The sequence below is a fragment of the Colossoma macropomum genome, unplaced genomic scaffold (genome assembly GCF_904425465.1).
Source record: "Colossoma macropomum unplaced genomic scaffold, Colossoma_macropomum, whole genome shotgun sequence".
NCBI classification, from domain to species: domain Eukaryota; kingdom Metazoa; phylum Chordata; class Actinopteri; order Characiformes; family Serrasalmidae; genus Colossoma; species Colossoma macropomum.
The window spans coordinates 42,533,331-42,557,081 of record NW_023494784.1 but is presented as its reverse complement, the minus strand read 5'-3'; the positions used below and the strand labels follow the sequence as shown (position 1 = coordinate 42,557,081).

At 41.5% G+C, this 23,751-nt stretch overlaps 1 protein-coding gene across 1 annotated transcript in view; it reads right to left on the bottom strand.

Moving 5' to 3' along the window:
- Positions 1–23,751, bottom strand: part of stxbp5l (syntaxin binding protein 5-like) — a 262,054-nt gene that overhangs the window by 214,714 nt on the left and 23,589 nt on the right. Inside the window, exon 2 of the mRNA XM_036571863.1 lies at positions 12,911–13,008. Within this exon, the coding sequence (XP_036427756.1) occupies positions 12,911–13,008 (98 nt within the window). The remainder of the gene's footprint in view (positions 1–12,910; positions 13,009–23,751) is intronic.

Sequence of the window (23,751 nt, the reverse complement as noted above, 5' to 3'; positions counted from 1 at the left end):
TTTGGCCCTCCGTGATTTGGGCCCTTTAAAATACAGAGAAAAGGTAACAGTAATCCAGCGCAGTTATAGAAATGTAATCAGATTAAAGGTACTTTCAGAAAATAAGCTGATTACTTCCAGGATTACATGCAAATGTTTTAAAAGGGAAGAAGCGCCGGATCGGCTCAGGCTTCAGGCAACAGGCTCGTCCTCAGCGAGAGAGAAAGAAGTCAGAAGAAGCGTCGGCGGGAAACGGCACGCTGGCGGTGAGCGTGACTTCTAGTAGGAAAGCTTTCGTCGAACAGACGTGCTGCCAACATTCCTTTCTCCGTTTCAGCATATGGCCTTGAGGAGCAAATTAGCACCAACGTAAGGCAAGCTAACCAGGCCACCTTACAGAGTTTGGGTAATCTTTCAGCTCACTGATTTCACTGTGGATGTGCATGTGCATTCTGGAAGAAGCTCTTATACATTCCAGACAGAAACTCCTTCTAATAAATCATCTGCAGGATGTACAACATCACATTACACCAGATGCATAGCATAGTGCTGTCAACTGGGGCTAAATCATCTCCCATGCCTCATATTTCACTCAGCTATGCTGTAAAAACTGTCAAATCAGGCTTCACTGCAGCTGGAATTGAGGCAAAGACATTTTAATTGGAACCTCCTGCTTAATAAAACTACAGTACTGTATTTTAAGTACGGTAGATTACTGTATTTGTACAGTTCGTGTCATTAATGTACAGCATCACATGCTCTAACGTGCTGTGTGAGGACCAAACGCTTGAAAGTTCATGCTTACTGTTAAATAGTTTAAAGTAGAGGACTGCGCAGTCCCGCTCCCGCCCGCCCACTTCTGCAGTGAATCAGAATCATTCATCCCGCTCCCGCCCGCAATCGAAACATTTTGTCCCTCTCCCGCCTGTGCAGTTCTGTCAAGGTGAACTGATATCCAATATCTGACTTAGTCTATTCACAAATACATTATTCTCTGCTGAAATAACACAGCAGTCATGGTCATCAATTTTCTGGCCCTTTCCATAAATGTGATGGACATGTTGGATGGTTGCTAAGCAGTGATAGCAAGAGGAAATGGAAGGATGTAGAGAGCATTATAATCATCCAACCACTCTGCAAAGCTCCCACCATGAGTCAAAACAGCTGTTTAGATTTTCTCACAACTGCCCCCTAGTGGCTCGGCCCCTGGGCTATTGTCCTTAAAGCCCATAGAATGATGTTGGCATGTATGTTGGGGCAGCTTAACAGCTCTAAAAGTTTATATCAGATAAAGCTCGATTTTCTGGATTTTCCAATCTGTTAAAAAAACCAGGCTGATCAATCAGAGCTCAGTTGTCATGGTTGCAGTCCAAACAAATGTGCAAGGAGGTGTGGCAGACGAGCTCGTCTTGCTTGTGGGAGAGCACGAGTGCTTTAATACGACTGCAGTTAAACTTTACTTTGAATGCAAACCCTATAATAAGCCTATTGAGGTAACACACATGGATGTTTGCGTCCTCTTCGCACCTGAAACCGCTTTGAAAGGCCCACTACACATCGCGCCCAACACAAGGCTGGCCAAGAAGCGTCCAGGGAGCTGTTTTAAATATAAAAGATTTTGATTTCTTCAAAAGCCTTTCTGCCCTGACCGCTCTTTCTCATTCTCTCTCTCTCTCTTTCTCTGATGCAATGATGTCCTTGCTTTACAATGGCACGCTGCTCTTCTCTTCTTTTCTGCGTGAGGAGAGAATCTCTGTGTGAGACGCTTTTGATGAAGCCAAGGCCTGAGCGCTGGCGGGAAAAGCACTCGAGAGAGAAAAGAGAGGAAAAATACATACAAACGATGAGTGAAACTGTACTAGCATGGCTAGCACAAGCAAACAGGCTGCAAAGGCAAACACACACACACACACACACACACACACACACACACACACACACACAGAATAAACTGGCCTTTATCCTTTGTTGCTATTATTAACAGAATGACCTTTAGCTGTCCATGACATCAGCGCTCCTTCAAAAGAGATGCTAGTAAACAGCTACAGTTACGCGCTATTATGTAAGAAGAAAGGTAGAGGTAGAGAGGCCCTTCGTTTATCTCATTTCCAGTCCCTACGGCCACTGTGGACAAGGTATTCATTTATCAGGAGGGATTTCTGAGGAGAGATTTGCATAAAGAAGGAGAAAGTCCATGAAAATACTGGAGTTCAAAAAATGATTAGAAGCTCCAGAGAAAGAGGGACTGCTAACAACCACCTGGAAGACCTGGTAGACACCAAAACTACCACCACCAGGTTAATAGCACTTAAAGCTTTCATCTTTGAGAGAGAGGAGAAAATCAAGCTGCTTCAGATCTGAAAACACCCACAGGTGTTTCGTCCATCCTTCCACTGTGAGAATACATACATATATATATATATATATATATATATATATATATATATATATATGTGTGTGTGTATATGTATATAGACATAATTTAAAAATGCCTCTTGTCCTTTATATTGTGTGTAAATTTCATGATGAATGGACCAAAAGAAACGGGCCAAAATTACTTGAAAAAAAAATCTGGTTTCAGACTTACAAAAAAAAACATATATATATATTTTTTTTTAATATTCTATCTGAATATATATATATATATATATATATACACATATATATATATATATATATATTTTTTTTTTAATTTTATTTCTTTGCTGTCGGACCAAAATCTCGTATATATATATATATATATATATTTATCTCATATATATATATATATATATATATATATATATATATATATATATATATATATATATTCATTTTTTTTTGTTTCTTGTTGCTGTCATAAAACTTTCATTAATCTAATTAGCAGCGGTGACTATAAATCAGCTTAAATAAAATCTAATTAAGCTCTCTGCATGGGTCGCTGATCCTGCGCACGCATGTGTGCGTCTGTGTGTGTGTGTGTGCCACTCTCACTGACCTCTCCACTGAGCCGCGGAGACTTGTTACCACAATCCATCTAAACCATGTCGTTCTAGTCTTCACTGTGGGGTGAATTCAGATTTGTGTCATGTTCACAGATCGGAAGGTCAGTGCCCAGATTTGGACTGCCTGTTGTTTTATTAAAAATCAGTCTTACCACATGACTAAAACACCAAATATGGCTGAATATGATACTCTTAAAAACTCACTTCAAGCTATATGCTTTGATCTATATATTAAGATACATCAACTGCCTTAGTAAGCTCTTTAACCCCCTAACCCTTAGTAAACCTACTCAGTCTACAGCAGTTCAGTCAGGCTGAAGTTATAAGGAGTGTTTCAGCCTGGACTGCTTTCAGAATGAGGATGGAGCAAAGCTCATTTACATATTTCAGTCTTAAAGGTACGGTAACAAAAAAAGCCTGTTTAATTCTAAGGGATAAAAAGAGGTTATTTAAAAATGAATTATGGCCATTTTTGATGTATAAACTATCACAAATGTTATAAGTGGACTGATATATGTAAATGACCTCTGTTCTGATTGGCTGGCCTGTATTCTGCCTTTATCAAAAAGCAGTCCAGGGTTGAAACACTCCTTTTAACTTCAATGAGAATGCGCAGTGCTGAACTGCTGTAGGGTTAATAAGCAGATATATGTAAATATAATAAACGTAAATATATGTACAGATTTTCTATAATATGGAATGAAAAGAGAAACAGAAATGGCAGAAGGAAGGATGCACAGTGCTGACAGATGACATATTAAGAGCAGAGATAGTCAGCATGGGAACCAGGATAGACGCCAGAGGGGGATTGAGCCCCTGCCCTTTTGCCCTCATACTGTAAGTGCCCTCTTGGTCAGCGTGTAATAATTGTATTTTATATTGACACTGTTCAAGACAATTGGCTGAGCCTCATACCTGAAATAGAGCTAAAGGGTGGGCTTGAATTCATGGATTTCATGAATTTCATCCCTCTTGGGTGGCCCCTCAGTCATCTCTGACCTATCACAGGCACATACACAAACACTGGCTGATTATTGATAAACTATGGGCGTGGCCTAATATTCTGATGAGCATCTTTTATTGACAGCCCTCAGTCCAACACCCTTAAACTGCAATGTCAAAGAAGCAGAACTAAACACAACAGTGAAAAGAAAACGAGGTCTATGCAGGTTCTTGTTGTAGACTACCTCACGTCTCCACTCACCAAGCAGCAACTTAGCAACCACATGGGAGCAGCAATGGCCTAGCAACACCACAGGAACCACCTGGAATACCAAAGCAACAGCCAAGAAACACATTAGCAACCCCCTGGGATAACATAGCAATGGCCTACCAACACCATAGGATCCACCTGGGAAACTATAGCAACGGCCTAGTGACACCTTAGCAACCACCTGGGATACCGTAGCAACAGCCTTGCAACACTTTAGTAACCACCTGGAATAACATAGCAATGGCCTACCAACACCATAGGAACCACCTGGGATACCATAGCAACAGCCAAGAAACACATTAGCAACCAACTGGGATATCGTAGCAACAGCCTTGCAACACTTCAGTAACCACCTGCGATGCCATAAAAACAGCCAAGAAAGACATTAGCAACCACCTGGTATAACATAGCAATGGCCTACCAACACCTTAGCAACCACCTGGGATACCATAGCAATGGCCTAGTAACACATTAGCAACCACCTGGGATATCATAGCAACATCCTTACAACACTTCAGGAACCACCTGTGATACCATATCAACAGCCTTGCAAAACATTAGTAACCCCCCTGGGACAACACAGCAATGGCCTACCAACACCATAGGAACCACCTGGGATACCATAGCTACAGCCATGAAACACATAAGCAACCACATGGGATACCTTAGCAAAAACCTAGCAACACCTTAGCAATCACTTCAGATACCATAGCAGTGGCCTAGCAACACCATAGCAACCACATGAGATACCGTAGCAATAGCCTAGCAACACTTTAGCAACCACCTGGGATGCCATTGCAAAAACCTGGGATTCCATGGCAACGGCTTTCATGAACTCCCCTTCCAGTTCACTTCACTGCTGGATGTGCGTCCAGGGAGTGCTGGTGTGGCCGACTGAACACAAAATGGACAAATGGTCATCATGCTGGCTAGGCTGTAAGCTTTCTCTCTGTAAGAAGCTCCGACTCTAACAGAGAGAGTTTTGTTAAAGATGCGTGGCCGAGACGTCTCACATCAGCCTTGTGATTGGTCAGGGTACTGCTTACGTACGCGTGACCCAAGATTTGGACTGTCCAGTCTACCTCAAAAGAGGAGAAGTTTGGCCAAATACATTGGTCATTTAGTGGACACTGGAACGTTATTCACAGGACATACTTTGCCCGTGTATACTGATAGCCTACAAAAGCAAAATTGACTTATGTAGAAAGAAAACACTCATTTTAGTTCCCTGGGGCTTCAAACAAAGTCAGTCATATAAGGCAGCCGGTCAGTGTGGTGGGTCATTTTACTACCCACGGACTGTGTGTGGTCAGGGATCAGTTTCTCACTCTGAAATGAATACAGTTCTTATATCACTGGAGTGTAAGATTAAAAATTATGTCACATTTCATTCATATTCAGGGTGCTGTTTTCCCTCTTGAGCCCCTCTGAAACGTTTGTGCATAAGCCTGCACACCCCCCCCCCCCACACACACACACACACACACACACACACACACACACACACAGCACCAACATGATATCTGTCATGGTGCGCACTGTGTGTGTGTGTGTGTGTGTGTGTGCTGCCCCATCATTCTGACATTAACTAGACACAGACTGCAGTGAACTCAGTACGTGCAGCGCCTGACAATGATGCACACACACACACACACACACACACACACACACACACACACACCTACCCTCACGTATCCACATATACAGTGCACGTGTGTGCATGCCTGACAGTAAGACATGCATACATACACACACACACTGTATATGTGGATGCATGAGGGTAGGTGTGGTGTGTGTGTGTGTGTGTGTGTGTGTGTGTGTGTGTGTGTGTGTGTGTGTGGAGTTAGGTTGCATAAACCCTTTCCAAACTCCGCCCCAATGCGGCTCTATCCCTCTCACCTGCACTCATCTACCAGCTCACTTCCCTTCACCCCACATTCATTCACATTCATCCACTTCTCTCCTTTATCCTTTTTTGCCGGTCCTCTCTCCCTCTAACTCTCCCTCTCTTTTTTCCTGTCTCTCTCTCTTAACTCCTTTTTTCTCTGCCTCTATTTACTCCTCTCTATCTAATATACGTGTGTTTCCTTCTCTCTCCTTCTGTCTTTTCCCTCTCTCCCATTTATTCTTCTCTCTCTTTTTCTTTGTGTTTCTCTCTTTTTCTCTTTTCCTCTTTTTCTCTCTACTTCCTTGTCTCTCCCTCTTCATACCTTTTATCTCTCTCTCTGTCTATAACTTTACAAATGCTGTAAAATTACAGCAGTTTTTAAACACCGAGTTTTTTACGATCTTTTACAGTATGATCCTGTAAATGAACAAAATCTTACTGTAAAAGATTGGGCGATTAGAGCAGGGCATTGGTTAGCATTGCAACATATCAGACAATGTGATTTATAGTAATTTACTGGCGGCAGAGTAAAGCACTGTAAATTTACCATACAGTATGTGAAGTGAATATATAGTAAATAGAGTAATATTTAAGCAACAGAATATGTTATAGTGATAACACACATCCTCGAGTGTTCTACTGCTTTTATACAACAGTTAAATAAATAAAGTAATAAATTAATAAACTGGGCCGTGAACGCGGCGTTTAATATGTTTTAATGTTCACAGTTCCTTCACCAAATTATAGTTCCTTAACGAGCAGCTTGTTGCTACGTCAGAGTAACGAGCTCCGCCCACTCGCTGCACAGCCGGCAGCTCGTTCTCCAGCTCCACACAGACCAACTGACAGTTTGGGAACTTAGTGTAGTCTCGTCTTCAGAGTCTGACCAAATTGGCTGTCGGTCAAATGTGATCTTAAGTGTCCATTTTCTGTTTGTGCACAGTAAAAGTAAAAATGTTCAAATGTCTTGAGTGTCTCCTATCAAAGTCATTGCTTAGCAACGGCGTCTCAGCGGAGTGACACAGTGTTTGTGAAAAACCTGTGATGTTATTTTGAAATAACAGCACAGTTAGAACGCTTCTCAACCAATCAGCTTGCATGGCTGGAACTAACTGTTGTATAAATATATACATATCCCTGGTTTGCTCTTACGAGAACAGACACACACATACACATTTCACATTTATATATATATATATATTATATATTATATATATATATATATATATATATATATACAAGCATGCCAACACCTGTTTAAGCACTCATGTTGTGAGGGCCTTTCTTCCTCGTGTAAACCATTAAATTTTATGGTGAAGACATGTTTTAAGGTTATACGGTTAGGGTCAGGTTAGGTTTAGGGTACTAATAATTATGGTTAAGGTGTGGGTAAGACTCCAGGAAACAAATGGATGTCTGTGTAATGTCCCCAGAATTCACAAAAACAAACAAGTGTGTGTGTGTTTTTCCTTCACACTGTCTCTCTCTCTCTCTCTCTCTCTCTCTCTCTCTTTCTCCATCTCTCTCTCTCTCTGGTTTGCTCTGATGAGAAGTGACTGTCTATCACAGAGGAGAATTCTATTACACACACACACACACACACACACACTCACACACACACACTCACACACTCACACACCACACACACTCACACACACACACTCACACACTCACACACACACACTCACACACAGAAGGACAAACTGAAGCGAACACTCTGAGGAGAGCACCAGAAATTCAATTACTTGTATGGAAAGACAGAAACACTCACTTTCTTCAGTCTACCATGTAATAGGAGCCGCATCAAACACAGAAGAAGCCATGAGCTCCACAGCGGGCGTGTGGACCGCTGCTCGAGTACTCGGTTAACCGCTTGAGGTGCCAGTATTAATGACAATTCTGGTATTTGTTATGTTTCAACATCATAAGACTGTGAAGATACACAGACGGTCAAAAACTATTTTACGTTTTCAAAAATTCATGATCATTCCACTCCTAATTTTATGTCTAACACTCTGACCTCTGACCACACTTATGACCTTTGTGTGGGTTTCTGTATCATAATTAACTTCTACATGCTACAGGCTACATTTGTTACTGCGCCTTTAAGACTGATATATGTAAATGAGCTCTGCTTTGATTGGCTGCCCTGCATCGCTCTTCACTCAAAACCAAGTCCATGCAGAAGAACTCCTCATCAACATAAATGGGTGGAGCTAAACTGTTGTAGGAAGTCTGTGCTTTCACATCTACTTGTGTTCATGGTTGTGACATCACAAAAACAACAGATTCAGTGCAGGTTCTTTTGGCAGTTTAGTTTCCATAGACATGGACAGGAATGTGAATGTTTATATTTAGAAACTTTAACGACGTTTATGTACTATATCAACCTGTTTTATTAAAAGAATTAGTGAGTAGTTTGATTTTGCTTGGTATGGGCCCTTTAAGGAGATCTGACTGTCTTTTATTTGGTTACGTAAAACAGAAGGATTGAGAGTGCTGAGAACAGTGCGTTTTTGACGAATAGTCCAGGATAAAGTGCCCCTTTTGCGCGATGCTTTGATTGCTCTGGTGTGATGTATCATGCTTTGATTCTCTCTCTCCGCTCTTATCTCTCCACAATGAGGCTCTGTAATTTGATTCGGTTTGATATGGCTTGATTTAGCTGAGAGGTTTGATCCTTTGTCTTCATCGGAACGAGTGCTAGCAGCTCCCTGACTGAGTCTGAGTCCGTCATCGTGAACCTTAAGAAGCCCTGCATTTCGCCACATATACACAAATACGCACAAACATATAATCATACTTATAAGCATGCTGGCCTGTTCCCAACATTAAAGGAGTAAAGATGCACTGAAATCTGAAGGCTTGAATCAACTCTACTGATCAATTAGAATGAATTATAATATTTTTAAATATCATGGTGAAATTTCATGAATCTTAATCAAATAGAATAGCGGCTCCACACAGTCGTAATCTAATCGAACCATGCTTGCAGTGAATCGGAATCAAACTGAATCATGGGTGCATTGAATCATAATCAGTCAAGCTGTGGTTGTGCTGAATCATATTCAAACTGAATCATGGTTGCACTGAATCGTAATCAGATCGAGTCATGGTTGTATTGTAATTGATTAATTGTTATTAAATTCAATCATGGCTGCACTGAATCATAGCCAAATTGAACTGCAGCTGTGTTGAATCACAATCAAACTGAATCATAGGTGCATTGAATCAGAATTAAATTGAATTGCTGCTGTGTTCAATCATAAACTGAATCACAGGTGCACTGAATCATAATCAAATCGAATTGTAGTTGCAGTGAATCAAACCAAATCATGGTTGCCCTGAATCAAATTGCATAATACCTGCACTGAATCGTAATCAAACTGAATCATGGTTTCACTGAATTTTAATCAAAATGAATGGTGGTTACAGTGAATCAGAATCAAAACAAATCACAGTTGCACAGAATTGTAATCAAACTGAATCACATTTGCAGTGAATCAGAATCAAATCGAATCACACTTGCACCAAATCATAATCAAATCAAACAAGGCCTGAAGCAATAAATCATACTCAAACTGAATCATAATTGCATTGAATCGTAATCAACTATATAGTCATTGTGGTGAATCTAAAAAATGAAATCAAATCATGGTTGTATGTAATCAGAGTAAAATATATTTGTGGTTATGCTGAATTGTAATCAAATCAAATTTTAGTTACATCGACTCAATCAAATTGAATCATGGCTGCACTGAATCATAATCAAATTAAAATGCATAATCAAACTGAATCATAGTTTCTGTGAATCAAAACCAAACCAAATCACAGTTGTGCTGAATCATAATTAAACTCAATCATAGTTTCTGTGAATCAAAAACAAACCAAATCACGGTTGTGCTGAATCATAATCAAACTGAATCATGGTTGAACTGAATTACAACCAAATCAAATTTCAGTTGCATTGAATTTAAAAAGCTGTTGTTGTATTTGAATCGTTGAATCATAATCAGATAGAATCATGGCTGCATTGAGTCATAATCAAACTGAATTGTGACTGCACTGAATCGTAATTAAATCCAGTGGAAGCTGCAGTGAACCTGAATCGAATCAAATTGTGGTTGCACTGAATCGTGATCACATTAAATCATAGTTGCAGTGAATCAGAATCAAATTGAATCGCTGCCACCATGGTGATTCATACTCTCATTTGTAGCTAAGCTTTGCTTGCTTCTGGGCAGTGTTTACATACACCAAAAAGAAAAAAGAAAAATAAGCTAAAATTATTGAAAAATGTAAGATGATGATTTAATTGCACACATTTTTTGTTTTACAACTATAGCATGAAAAATTGACTCCCCCACCTTCTCACTGTAGAACTCACACTCTGCCCCTACTGCACACACACACACACACACACACACACACACACACACACATCCCAGTAAATAATTTCAGGACTAATAATGTCAACCAAATATGGATGCTGCCAAGCAACATGCCTTCTATGCTCTCACACACACACCAACATAAACTTTGCACCCCTCACACACACTGTTACCTAAACTCTGTGTCTGTAGCAGTGATTTGCAGACAGAAAGCACACAGAGTGGCCAGAGGAGCTGACAATCAATACTGCAGTGTGAATGTTTAACTTGGGGCACTTTAGATCAATACACGGCTCTGAACAAGGACTAAATATACCGCTCTGCTGAGAGAGAGAGAGAGAGAGAGAGAGAGAGAGAGAGAGAGAGAGAGAGAGAGAGTGCTGTGCAAAGAGAAACAAATCTTAAGCATTGCAACACTAATGAAGTCACACAGACTTGTTTATATACAAAGCAAGTATGTAGGTATGCATTACCTGTAAGTACTCACATGTAATAATATATCCTATTCATATATATGAATATATTTACATATGTGTGTGTGTAATATGCTTCACATGTATTATACATATAAGTACCCATCTATAATAATTACTTATGGCATATACAACGATCAGGCATAACATTATGACCACAATTACAGACTGTAGTCCATCTTTTTCTCTGCATACTTTGTTAGCTCCCTTTTACCCTGTTCTTCAGTGGTCAGGACCCCCATGGACCCTCACAGAGCAGGTACTATTTGGGTGGTGGATCATTCTCAGCACTGCAGTCACACTGACGTGGTGGTGGTGTGTTAGTGTGTGTTGCGCTGGTCTGAGTGGATCAGTGTATTATACATATAGTAAAATTCCAGTTTTCTTACATGTTAAGTCTTATTATTATGTAATTACTTGGGCTACAATGCAAACTGGCTGAGCTATTCTTAGGTTATAGAAGTGTGTAATATAACTTTGGGCCCACCTGCAGGCTCTGGCCGTTTAAGGGATTTAGTTTAGTTTTAAATATGACTGTATAAGTTAGTGTCTATATGTAATAATAATAATAATAATAATAATAATAATAACACATCTCTAATCTGTATGTATATACCATGTGTAACATATATAAAATAATATGCCCATATATACTATTCACTCCAACACCACGACATGTTTTACTGAAAATGTATGAACATAAAAACACAGAAGGACAAATCTCCCATTCACAACAATTACAGCTGTTCTTATACATCACTGTAATGGCCCACTAACCCTGGAGAGACGACATGTCCTTCAGCGCTGAACACTCCACGAGCATCACCTTGACCTGAGTACTTACCACCCTCTTTTCCTTCACCTCTAATGGGGTTGTAATCCCACCCATTAAGCCCCATCATCCAGAGATGAATGGGGCTGTGAGCAAATGCAATATACTGAGCTCAGCTGATTTGTAGATAAAGGCCAGAGAGCACAGAAAGCAAGAAATCTACCCCATCATCATCGTCCTGTCCTCATATTTAACACACACAGCACATACACCCAAATTTTCTGTCTTATATCTCTATAGGTCTGTCAAACCCAGGAAAGCCATCACAGTCGAAACACCTTTTATTTATGGACTTTTTCACTGTTTAGGCATTTCACTCTAAAAATAAGTGATGCCACTGAAGAACCACTTTTGGTTGCTTAAAGAATCTTACTAGTGAGTTTCTTAAAGGGACCATATCATGGAAAACAAATTGCCTTTGTTTTTATTGAAATAATAGAATTTTATACAGTGTGTAAACAATGTCAACATGTATTCCACTCCATACAGTCTATATATGTCTGCTTTGAATTTTGGGATGTCACAAAACCAACACAATTACATCTAACCTCCTATCCAGAAGTTTGGCCCCACCCATTCACATTGAAGTTATAAGGAGTGTTTCAGCTTGGCCTGCTTTTTGAGTGTTGCATAATACAAGGTGACCAATCAGAACAGAGGTTGTTTAGACATATCAGGTGCAGATTTTGGTACATAAAATGACAAAAGTGTGAAAAGTGCAGGTCAGAAGGAAAAAATGAAAACACAAGAAAAATATAGGATACAGGCCCTTTAAAGAACCATGCACTGAAAGGCTCTTTAGGGAAAGTGGCTCATCTATGGCTTCACTCCAAAGCTTTATTTTTAACAGTGCAGGATAATAGTACGAACATCACAATAACAACTAACCAATCCTGTATGTCTCTCTCTCTCTCTCTCTCTCTCTCTCTCTCTCTCAGTCTCAGGGAGGATATTAAGCAGGCAGACTCAGTGCCGGGCCGCAGGGAGGCCTTTAAGTGTGAAAACACAGCGCAGTGCTGTTCTCTTACCTCCAGAAGCGCTCCTCCCTCATACAGTCCGTATCTCCCTACGGAGGCCCGGAGGGGACAAACAGAGCACGAAGCGAATTCAAAACAACTCTGCAGAGGAAAAGCACGGCGGAAAAGGATACATGCGCACGCCTCCGGAGCGAGAGCCGATCGCCAGAATCTTCTGCACGGGATCAAACGCCAGAGCAGTGGGCTGGTAGGGGAAACCATGACGCACGGTCTGCGGAGAGAGAGAGAAACAACAGTCAAGCCACAGCGATTCACAGAATATATTACATATACACAGTTCTACACAGTAATTACATAGTAGTAGCTGAATAATAAGACAGTAATAATTCTAAGCCTGCAGTTTCAGGGGTTATACTGTAATATTTTCAAAAGATTCTAAACCTTATCCTATATTTTTCCTTCTTTCTATTTTTCCCACTGAGGTTCCCTTGTGATAGTTGTGTGGGTTTATGTCAATAAAAACATAATTCAGTCAGTTTTTTGTGACCATTTTCCATTCAACCTTTTAGAATGATAATTTTTGTTACTGTGCCTTTAAGGCTGATATATGTAAACAAGCTTTATATTGATTGGCTGCCTCATTCAGAAAGCAGTCCGGGTTGAAACACTCAGTGAGAATGGGTGGGTCTAAATAGCTGAAGGCAGAACAGGTGGATGTAAATGTGTTGGTTTTTGAGACATCACAAAAACGATGAGTTAAAAATGATGCAGATAAGCTTCTCTAAAAGGACAGTATGGACTAAGAGGGAATGGTAAAGTATGAAACTTCAAAAACATTCACATACATTCGCCCAATCCCATTTCACCCCTCGGCCCCACCACTTAGCCCTACCCCTCCATCTTGTGCATTCACTCCTAAGGGTAGGGTGTCCCAATTTTTGTTGAGATAGGGGGTAGGGTCAAATGTTAAGGCTACATGGCCCTCCAAACAGAGTGTTATGAGAAACAAAGAAAAACCGGCGAGATGGCTGAGCAAGCGACCAGAGAAACCCACAAATGAGAGAATTTTCTCCGTTAAAAACTTACAATGACCATTATATTATCTTAGTTTAATGTCGTTTCAGTGTATTATGGCCGTTTTCTTCATAACAAGCATGAAAAATCGCTAATAATATGCTGATGTCTTGGTAGCTAGCTAGCTAACTTTCCCGTTCCACCTTAAATAGTCCAGCAGTTCTGACGCCTAAAGCGCCAGAATGTAACTGCTGCACCATTTAAGGTGGAACAGGGAAAATTCGAACGAGAAGCTGGTGAATATCTGACTTCAGCTTCACATCACTGAAGAATTAGGGGTGGGTGATAATAAATAATTGCCCCCCTCTTTGAAGGAATATGATGCCCTAAATGTAACTAAAGCCCAGCAGTGAGGAGCTGAACTTTACCCTCCTCTGCTGTCACTGCAGACTGGCAGGGTCGCCTACAGAGCAGCGCTGGTAGCTGTTAATGAAGTGATGCTCTTTTTTATTTGAGGGTCCTATTTCATACCACTACCCCTTGTAAGTCAGTTCCAAGGGACAAAGTGAGACTTGAAAACAAGGGGTAGGGGTAAAAATAAGAAATGGGGCTGGGCCTTAGTCAGAATCCAGTTTTCCATGATATTGGCCTGTTAATGTTCAAGCCGAATACAGTTGTTTAGGCCAGAGTTTCAGTAAATTCATAATTTAAGGACAAACTAGTTAAAGCAAGTCACTCTTATACAGCGTGTGTATGTGGTGATTTCATTCCTGAATTCTCTGAAGGATGATTCCTGTGGGCGCCAGTTAATTTGCCTGCACTGAAACCATTCCAGCAAATTATCTGCACAGCAAAGCAATTACTTGGCGTCAATGCTGTAAAGGACTGTCTGTCGTAGCTTCTAATTTACCACATCAAAAACGGACCATTAACACTTTTGCTCTTGGAATGAATGAGCAGCTAAAACTAAGGAACGGGTCCGTGGTGGGGAGGGATAAAGCTTTTCAAAGATTCTGTCCAGATATTTTTGAGAACAGAACTGTTCTCTGCATTTTTCACTTCCATTTTTAACCTGTTCTGCCTGTAGCAGTTTAGCTCCACCCATTCCTGCTGAAGTTATAAGGTGTGTGTTGGCCTGGACTGCTTTTCGAATGAGGCGCAATTCAGATCAGCCTCTCAGAGCAGAGGACATTTACATATACAATATGGCCAAAAGTATGTGGACGCCTGACTCTCACATCTATATGATCTTGTTGGACATCCCAGTCCATTAAAATTGAGTTGCCCCCCTTTTGCAGCCATAAAAGCCTCCACTCTTCTGGGAAGCTTTCTGCAAGATTTTAGAGCGTGTCTGTGGGGATTTGTGCCCATTCAGTCAAAAGAGCATTTGTGAGGTCAGGCACTGAAGCCTGTCCCGCAATCAGTGGTCAGGGATCTGTGCCGGCCACTGGAGTTCCTCCACACCCTCATCAAACTATGTCTTTATAGCCCTTGCACAGTCATGCTGGAACAGGACAGGAGCTTCCCCAGACTGTTAAGTTAAAAGCATATAACTGTTTAAAATGTCTTTGTTTGTTGCAGCATCAACATCACCCTTCACTGGAACTAAGGGGACCAAAGCCTGAAAAACAGCCCCAGCCCATCATCCCTCCTCCACCAAACTTTAATGTTGGCACTGTGCATTCTGGTAAGTATTGTTCTCCTGGCATCCACCAAACCCAGATTCATCCATCAGACTGACAGATAGTGAGACATGGTTTATCACCACAGAGAACACGTTTCCACTGCTCCAGAGTCCAGTGGCGGCGCTTTACACCACTCCAGCTAACGCTTAGCATTGCGCATAGTGATCTTAGGCTTGCGTGCAGCTGCTCAGCCATGGAAACCCTTTTCATGAAGCTCACACACACAGTTATTGCACTTATGCTGCTTTCAGAGGCAGTTTGGAACTCTGTAGTGAGTGATACAACAGAGTATAAGTGATTTTTGCGCACTACACGCTTTACCACTTGGTGGCTCCTGCTCTTTACATCTGCTTCATGGCTGTTGATCACAGTACTTACAGTTGACTAGGGCAGAGCTAACAGGGTAGAAATTTCCCAACTGTCTTGTGGCACATTTAATCACAGGGCAGTCGTGGGCTGGAGGTTAAGGAACCAGCCTTGTGACCAGAAGGTCGGTGGTTCGATCCCCTGAGCAGACAGTACATGACTGAAGCACCCTTGAGCAAGGCACCTAACTGCTCCCCAGGCGCCGTGGATAGGGCTGGCCACCACTTGCTGCCCCCTAGTGTGTGTGCTTTAAGGGCAGTCATGGGCTGGAGGCTAGGGAACCAGCCTTGTTCGATCCAGTTCGATCGCCTGAGCTGACAGGACATGACTGAAGTGCCCTTGAGCAAGGCACCTAACCCCCACCTGCTCCCTGGGCACCGTGGGTAGGGCTGCTCACTGCCCCCTAGTGTGTGTGTTCACTAGCACTAGTGTGTATGTGGTGTTTCACTGCACCGATGGGTTAAATGCGGAGGTGAATTTCCCTGTTGTGGGATTAATAAAGTAGATAACTTAATTCTACTGCCAGTGTTTGTGTATGGAGATTGCACGGCTATGTGCTTGATTTTACCTGTTAGCAATGATTGTGGCTGAAATACCTGACCTCAATAATTAATAAAGTCCACATATAAAGAAAAGGAGGAAAACAGATGGAGAAAAACGTGTTTTCAGAAATATCTGGATCCTACAGCCTGTAGTTGGGGAGCTGTTCGCTCTAAGTGGTGCTGAAACCTGCTGCAGCGCTGTCCGTGGTGCTGGAGTGTAAGACCGAGCGCTGTCCGTTGCCACTGGTGCTGAAAGCGAACACGCAGGAGCTGTCCGCAGCCCCGCGGCGCTGAAACGAAAGTGACTGGGAGCAGTCCGCTACAGATGGTGCTGAAATCCATCACACATGGGGCTTCAGTAATGTGACGCAAATTGTGACATTGTCAGAAGAGCTTAGATCTTAGTCCTGATTGGCCAGCTGATGCAATGCTTGCGGTACTGTCAAAATGGACAAAGATCAAGTCAGAAGATGCTGATTACTACAAATACATCTGATTAATTTCGCTTTTTGGCTGCTACGGATATTATTAGATATGTTTGACCAAGATCAACAAAAATAATGCTGACTGCCACTGTGTTTGATGTATGTGACAAAGGGAAATGCTGATTGCTACAGCTAGATTTAAATAAATGTCTGTTCAATAAGCAACGTTTCTTTCATTCTCAGCCTCTGAAATCAACATTTATTTACATCTCTCTCTCTCTTTCTCTCTCTCTCTCTGTGTTTTATTTGGCTGCATTACGGAGGTCCATTCATCAATAATTCATGGCTCGGGAGCAGGATGAGGGGAAGGGAGTGGATGAATGAAGGAGATGGGGTGACTGTGAAACAAAGAGAAAAGAAAAATGAGAGACAGAGTGATGAAGAAATAATCCAGCGGTGATTAGCAGCCAAGAGGAGAGCAACACAAACAGGAGCGGACAGGCGGGCATCTCATTTAGGACTGGACGTCTGTACTGGACGTCTGCATGGGTGTGGCAGTCTGCTCAGTGTGTGTGTGTGTGTGTGTGTGTGTGTGTGCGTGTGTGTGTGTGTGTGTGTGTGTGTGTATCATCGCACAAGCAGGACTAAAGATTTTCATTCACAGCTCTGCTTTATTACCCACAATTGAAGCAAACCCAGCAAAAACCACGTCCACTCTCTCTCTCTCTCTCTCTCCTCATCTATTGCTCGATCACTCCTTTCTCCACCCTCATTCTACCACTGTTTTATTCTCACTGATGCACTCCTCACTTCATCACTCCACCACGCTATCTCTGAACCACATCTCTCTTTCTCACTCTTTCACTCTCTCTCTCTGTCGATGCGCTCAACCACTGCGGTGCTGAAACAAAACTCTTTCTCTCTGCCTCTCTCTGTGTCTCGGAATGTTCTGTCCTAGAACGTCCAGATGTTAACCGAGAATATCTAACACTAACCAGAGCGTCCACACTGAAACAAAACATTGAAACCTTATCAGAACATTCAAACCTTACCAGAACATTCAAACCTTACAAGAACGTCCAAACCTAAGCAGAACATTCAAACCTTACAAGAACGTCCAAAGCTAAGTAGAACAGTTAAACCTTCAAAGAACATCCCAATCTATGCAGAACATTCAAACCTTACAAGAACGTCCAAACCTAAGCAGAACATTCAAACTTAACAAGAACATCCTAAATAGAATATCCATTGCTAACCAGAACATGCAAACCAAAGTAGACCAGCCAAACCAAAGTAGAACATCTAAACCAAACTAGAACGTCCAAACCTAACCAGAACATCCAAACCAAACTAGAACATTCAAATTAACAAGAACATCCTAATCTAACTATAATATCCAAACCAAACTAAAACATCCTAACTTAACGAGAACATCCTAATCTAAATAGAACATCCAAACCAAACTAGAACATCCTAACTTAACGAGAACATCCTAATCTAAATAGAACATCCAAACCAAACCAGAACATCCAAACCTAACCAAAACATCTGAAAAAACCCCAAATTTCCAAACCTAAGCAGAACATTCAAACCTAAAAGAACGTCCAAACCTAAGCAGAACAGTGCAACCTTAAAAGAACATCTAAATCTATGCAGAACATTCAAACCTTACAAGAACGTCCAAACATATGCAGAATATTCAAACTTATAAAGAACTTCCAAACCAAACTAGAACATCCAAACCGAACTAGAACATCCAAACCAAACTAGAATATCCAAACCTAACTAGAACATCCAAACCTAACTAGAACATCCAAACCTAGCCAGAACATCTGAAGAATTTCCAAACCAATTCAGAACAGACAGTTAAAACCCAACCAGGTCTTACAGATCTAACCTGTTTATCCAAACCTAACCTGATTATTCAAAGCTAACCACAACATCCAAACCTATATTTACCATTCAGACCCAACCAGAGTAACCACACCTTACCAGAACTTCTGAACCTACCCAGAATGTCCAAATCTGTCTAGATCATGCAAACCTAACTAGAGCTAGAACGAAACTGAACATTCACAATCTCTCTCTCCCTCTCTCTCTCTCTCTCTCTCTCTCTCTCTCTCATTCACTCACAGATACACAGCTAAATCAGACGAGCAGCTCTATCAGATGAGCAGCTCTATCAGAATTCTATCAGACATGATGGGATGTGATGTGCATCCGTGTGGGGGACCAGGTGCACACGAGCCGTCCGCTGTGGGTGCGCGCTGTTGTTTTGTCTCACTCATTTGCAATTTTATAACACTAGCAGACCCTGTTGTGCCAGCAGAGCAAGCATCATGCTACGCTCTCTCTCTCTCTCTCTCTCTCTCTCTCTGATTGGAATAATGAGGAGCATTAATGACATTTCGGACGGCTCACTGATGTTCACCTGTAGAGCTCTAAAGGGCCAGGTCATTAACATTACATACAGCGTGTGGCGGCTTCCGGCTTTCCTCTGTATTAATTTAGAGATGAGAATATGTGGTGCTGTTAAACAGCTGATACACCACATTTTCCTTGTATTATACTTTATCCAAAACTTTACAGTAGAAGGAAAAAACATACTCTACTTTTAATGTAAGTCAATGGAACCAGACTTTTTCCAAGTGATTTTGGGTCATTTATTTTGGTCCATTCATCATGAAATTTACACACAATGTAAACAGCAACAGGCAAATTATGTCAAAAACTTTACTTGAAGGGTGTCCACATAACACATTCATAACATCTTACATGAACACTTCATAACATGTTCATAAATGTTTAAATCAACATTCATAAAGCATGCATATTTTACATGATGTTAATATGGGCTACTGTGTTATGTTACTGAGATACATTTTTCAAAATAAAGGTCCTTATTTTTTATTTTGAAAACCTATATTATTTTCAGTGAAACGCCTCATTTCTGGACAGCCAAAATAAAAATGACCTTGCTTTACTCCTTTGGTCATTAAGTGCTTTGACACATTTTGCCAATACTTTCAACTTGTTGTAATTGGTTGTTTCTTCTGAAACATTTGTCTTTTGTCCTTTGTTATTCTTTCTAGTTTTTGCTCTATATATTGTTGAGGAAAATGTCACTTATCCTAAGTTTAACTCTCTTGAGGTTAAAGGCCAGCACTGTTATTCCAAGAATTAATTAATATTTAAGAGGTTTTATTTTATTGTTAGTGATGTTCTTCCTCGCTTATGGTAATGGAGAAGGCACAAGTATAACTGTATCAGTTAATCGACACTCTTTGAGGCTAAATATTGAACTGTTATCTCAAGAATTAATAAATTCTGTTTTGACTTTCCCTCAAAAGTGATGGAACCTAAACAGACTGAAATGCATGTTATGTGGATCTTTAAAAGTAGTCATGTGGCTGTCCAGCATCTACAGGAATGGAGGAGTTTTATGACCCTTTATGCAGTGAGTCCCACCACCATACTAAGATTCATTTGAATGTTTATTCATAGCATAATAATGAGTAATTTACTGTCCATATAGTAAAGTGACTTGCAAAGCAACATATCGCTGCTGTCGGAAGTTTTTCAGGTTTTGACATAATTTGAAAATGCCTGTTGCCATTTACATTGTGTGTAAATTTCACGATGAATGGACCAAAAGAAACGTCCCAAAATGACTTGGAAAAAAGTCTGGTTCCATTGACTTGCATTAAAAGTGAAGTAGGTTTTTTCCTTCTCCTGTAAAGTTACCGTTTTGGAGATGCAAGTTTTTCTTCCAACAACAGCGATTTGCTTAAGAAAAAAAACAGATAATTAAGAAGTTGTGCCTGAGTGTCAAAGCACTTAATGACCAAAAAGTGAGGTCATCTTTATTGTGGCTGTCCAGAAATTAGTCATTTTTACTGAAAATAATACAGTTTTTCATAATAAAAAATGGGGGCTTTTATTTTGAAAAATGTATCTTAGTAAAATGGTAGTCCTTATTAATACCATGTATACTTTATAAATGTTGATTTAGACATTCATTAACATGTCATGAAGCAGGTCTCTAAGACGTTGTGAATGTATTACATAGACACCCTTCAAGTAAAGTGTTACCAAAACATCTCCAAACGTGACATAACCAGTGATGTCCCATCACTTTCAGAGCAACATCTCACGCTCCGCCAGATCTGGAGCCCCCTCGCTCCTCCACGCTTCCACAGGACCGCCGCATCGCCGCTCGTGCACTTTACCGCGGGTTTGATGTTGGAATTGATGGGCAGAGCAGATCATCATCATCAGCTTAATGAGCTAAACTCACAATGCCCCCCGCCGCTCGGGGAAGAGCGGGTGGTCTGGGCTCGTCGGCTCCAGAGGCTTTAATCATGAGGCCGGACTGGAGGGGTCTGACACTCGGGGGGCGATGACCTCCTGTCTGCCCCGGCAGGACGCCGCCTCCTGGGGCAGGAAGCAGACGCAGACCCCCCCAGGAACCTCCATACATCCACGCAGGAGAACACAGGAGAACCTGCTAACAGGCCCCATGCCAGGTCAGTCGCCCGCACGCCCGCCGGCCACCCGCCGGCCACCCGCCATTAAATATACATCGAGCGGGGAGAGGATGAAAAATACATCCACTGGCCCCGATTTCCAACGTCCTCATACATATTTCACAATCAGGAGAGCTGCTGTTTTAGCTTCTCTCTCTCTCCTCTCTCTCTCTCTCTCTCTCTCTCTCTCTCTATCTCTCTCTCTCATTTTTGTTTATCGGTCATGTGTAAGTAAGTATAGACTCTCTATTATGGGAACAGAGCGTCAGGAATGAAAGCTGTGTAATAGAAATATGAGAGAGAGATAGAGGAGATAAAGGAGAGAGAGAGGGGGGAAAGGAGACAGAGAGAAAGAGAGAGAGGAGAGATAAAGAGAGAAAGTAAGACAAAGAGGAGAGCGAGTTGTAGAGGAAATGAGAGAGAAAGAGAGAAGGTGAGACAGACAGAGAGTGAGAGAGGGAAAGAGAGATAGAAGAGATCTTTCTCTCTCCCTCTCTCTCTCTTTTCCTCGCTTTGTCCTTATCCCCCTCTCTCTTTCTCTCTCATTCCCTTTTGCTCTGTCTTTCTTTTCCTCTCTCTTTCCCTCTCTTCCGTTTTTGCTCTCTCATTCCCTTCTCCTCTCTCTGTCTTTCTTTGCCTCTCTCTCTCTCCCTCTCCTCCCCTTTCTTTCTCTCTTCCCCTTTTTCTCTTTCTCTCACTTCCAATTTCCCCCTCTTTCCCTTTCCCTGTTGATCTGTCTCTCTTCCTCTCTCTCTCTTCTGTCTTCTTTAATCTCTCTCATTTCCTTTTCCTTTCTTTTCTTCTCTCTCTTTCTCTCTACCACTTTCAAGCTTTTTCTCCCTCTCTCACCCTTCCCTCCCGTCTTTCTCTCTTCCCCTTTTTCTCTCTCTTTCACAATTTTCCCCTCTTTCTTTCTTTCCCTTTTGATCTGTTTCTTTTCCTCTCTCTTTCCCTCTTTCCTTTTCTTCTTTTCTCTCTCTGTCTCTCTCTCTCTTTTCCAACTTTCCCCATTTCCCCCCTTCTTCTCCTCTCCCTTTGCTTTTGTGATTATGCTTCTTTTTCTCTCTCTCTTTCTATCTTTCCCTCTTCCTTTTTTCAAATTTCCTTCTCTCCCCTCTTTATCTTTTGTCTATGTCTCTCTCTTCTTTCTACCTCTCTTTCCTCTTTCTCCACTCCCCCCCTCTCTCAAATTACACTGCAGAATTCCACAGAGAAACAGGCTAACTAAAGTATCACACACACACACACACACACACACACACACACACAAACTCACACACACACACACACACACATATACACACATACACACACACACACAAACACACACATACACACACATACACATATACACACACACACACAAACTCACACAAACACACACACACACACACACATATACACACACACAAACTCACACACACACATATACACACACACAAACACACACACATATACACACATATACACACACACAAACACACACACATATACACATACACACAAACTCACACAAACACACACACATATACACACACACAAACTCACGCAAACACACACACACACACACACACACACACATACTCACACACACAAACTCACAAACTCACACACACACACACACACACACACACACACAAATATACACACACACATATATATATATATGGAATCTTTTCTCTCACACTGTGAACTGGCTGTCTTCTGTCTTTTCTCTCTCATTCACTCAATTTCCTCCTCAGAGGGGAGGGGGAGTCTAGTCCCCACCATCTAAAAATAGCACACACACACACACACAGCTCTGTTCTTCTCACCGCACAGCTCTCTCTCTCTCTCTCACACACACACACACACACACACACACACACACACACACACACACTCACACACACTGCTCTCTGACAAAAACACTCTTCGCCACAACACAAACACCAACAATAACACAGTCTGTACAATAACAGTCTACAGACCAGCCTTCATTCAGCTCAGCTCCTGATTCACATATACAGAGAAACAGGGCTCTTAACACTACCAGCATCAGATAAACAGCACTTAGAGCTTTCATCTCTGAGAGAGAGGAGAAAATCAAGCTGCTTCAGATCTGAAAACATCCACAGGTGTTTCTGTCCATCCTTCCACTGTGAGAAGACGACTCAGCGCTGTGGGTCTGAAAGGATGTGTAGCTGATCAAGAAGAACCTCACTGAGAAAAGGAGACGGACACATCAAACAAAGAAGCTGAACAATGGACTGACCACCCCAGAGTCCAGACCTCAACACCACTGAATGTGTTTGGGTTTATTTGGAGCAGAAAACATAAAACCAGTCCGTCCATCCATCCATCTATCTATCTGTCCGTCCATCCATCCGTCCATCTATCCATCTGTCCGCCTACCTATCTATCTATCTACTCATACACAAATCACAGCTGATGCAACATGACGGAATGTGCTCTAT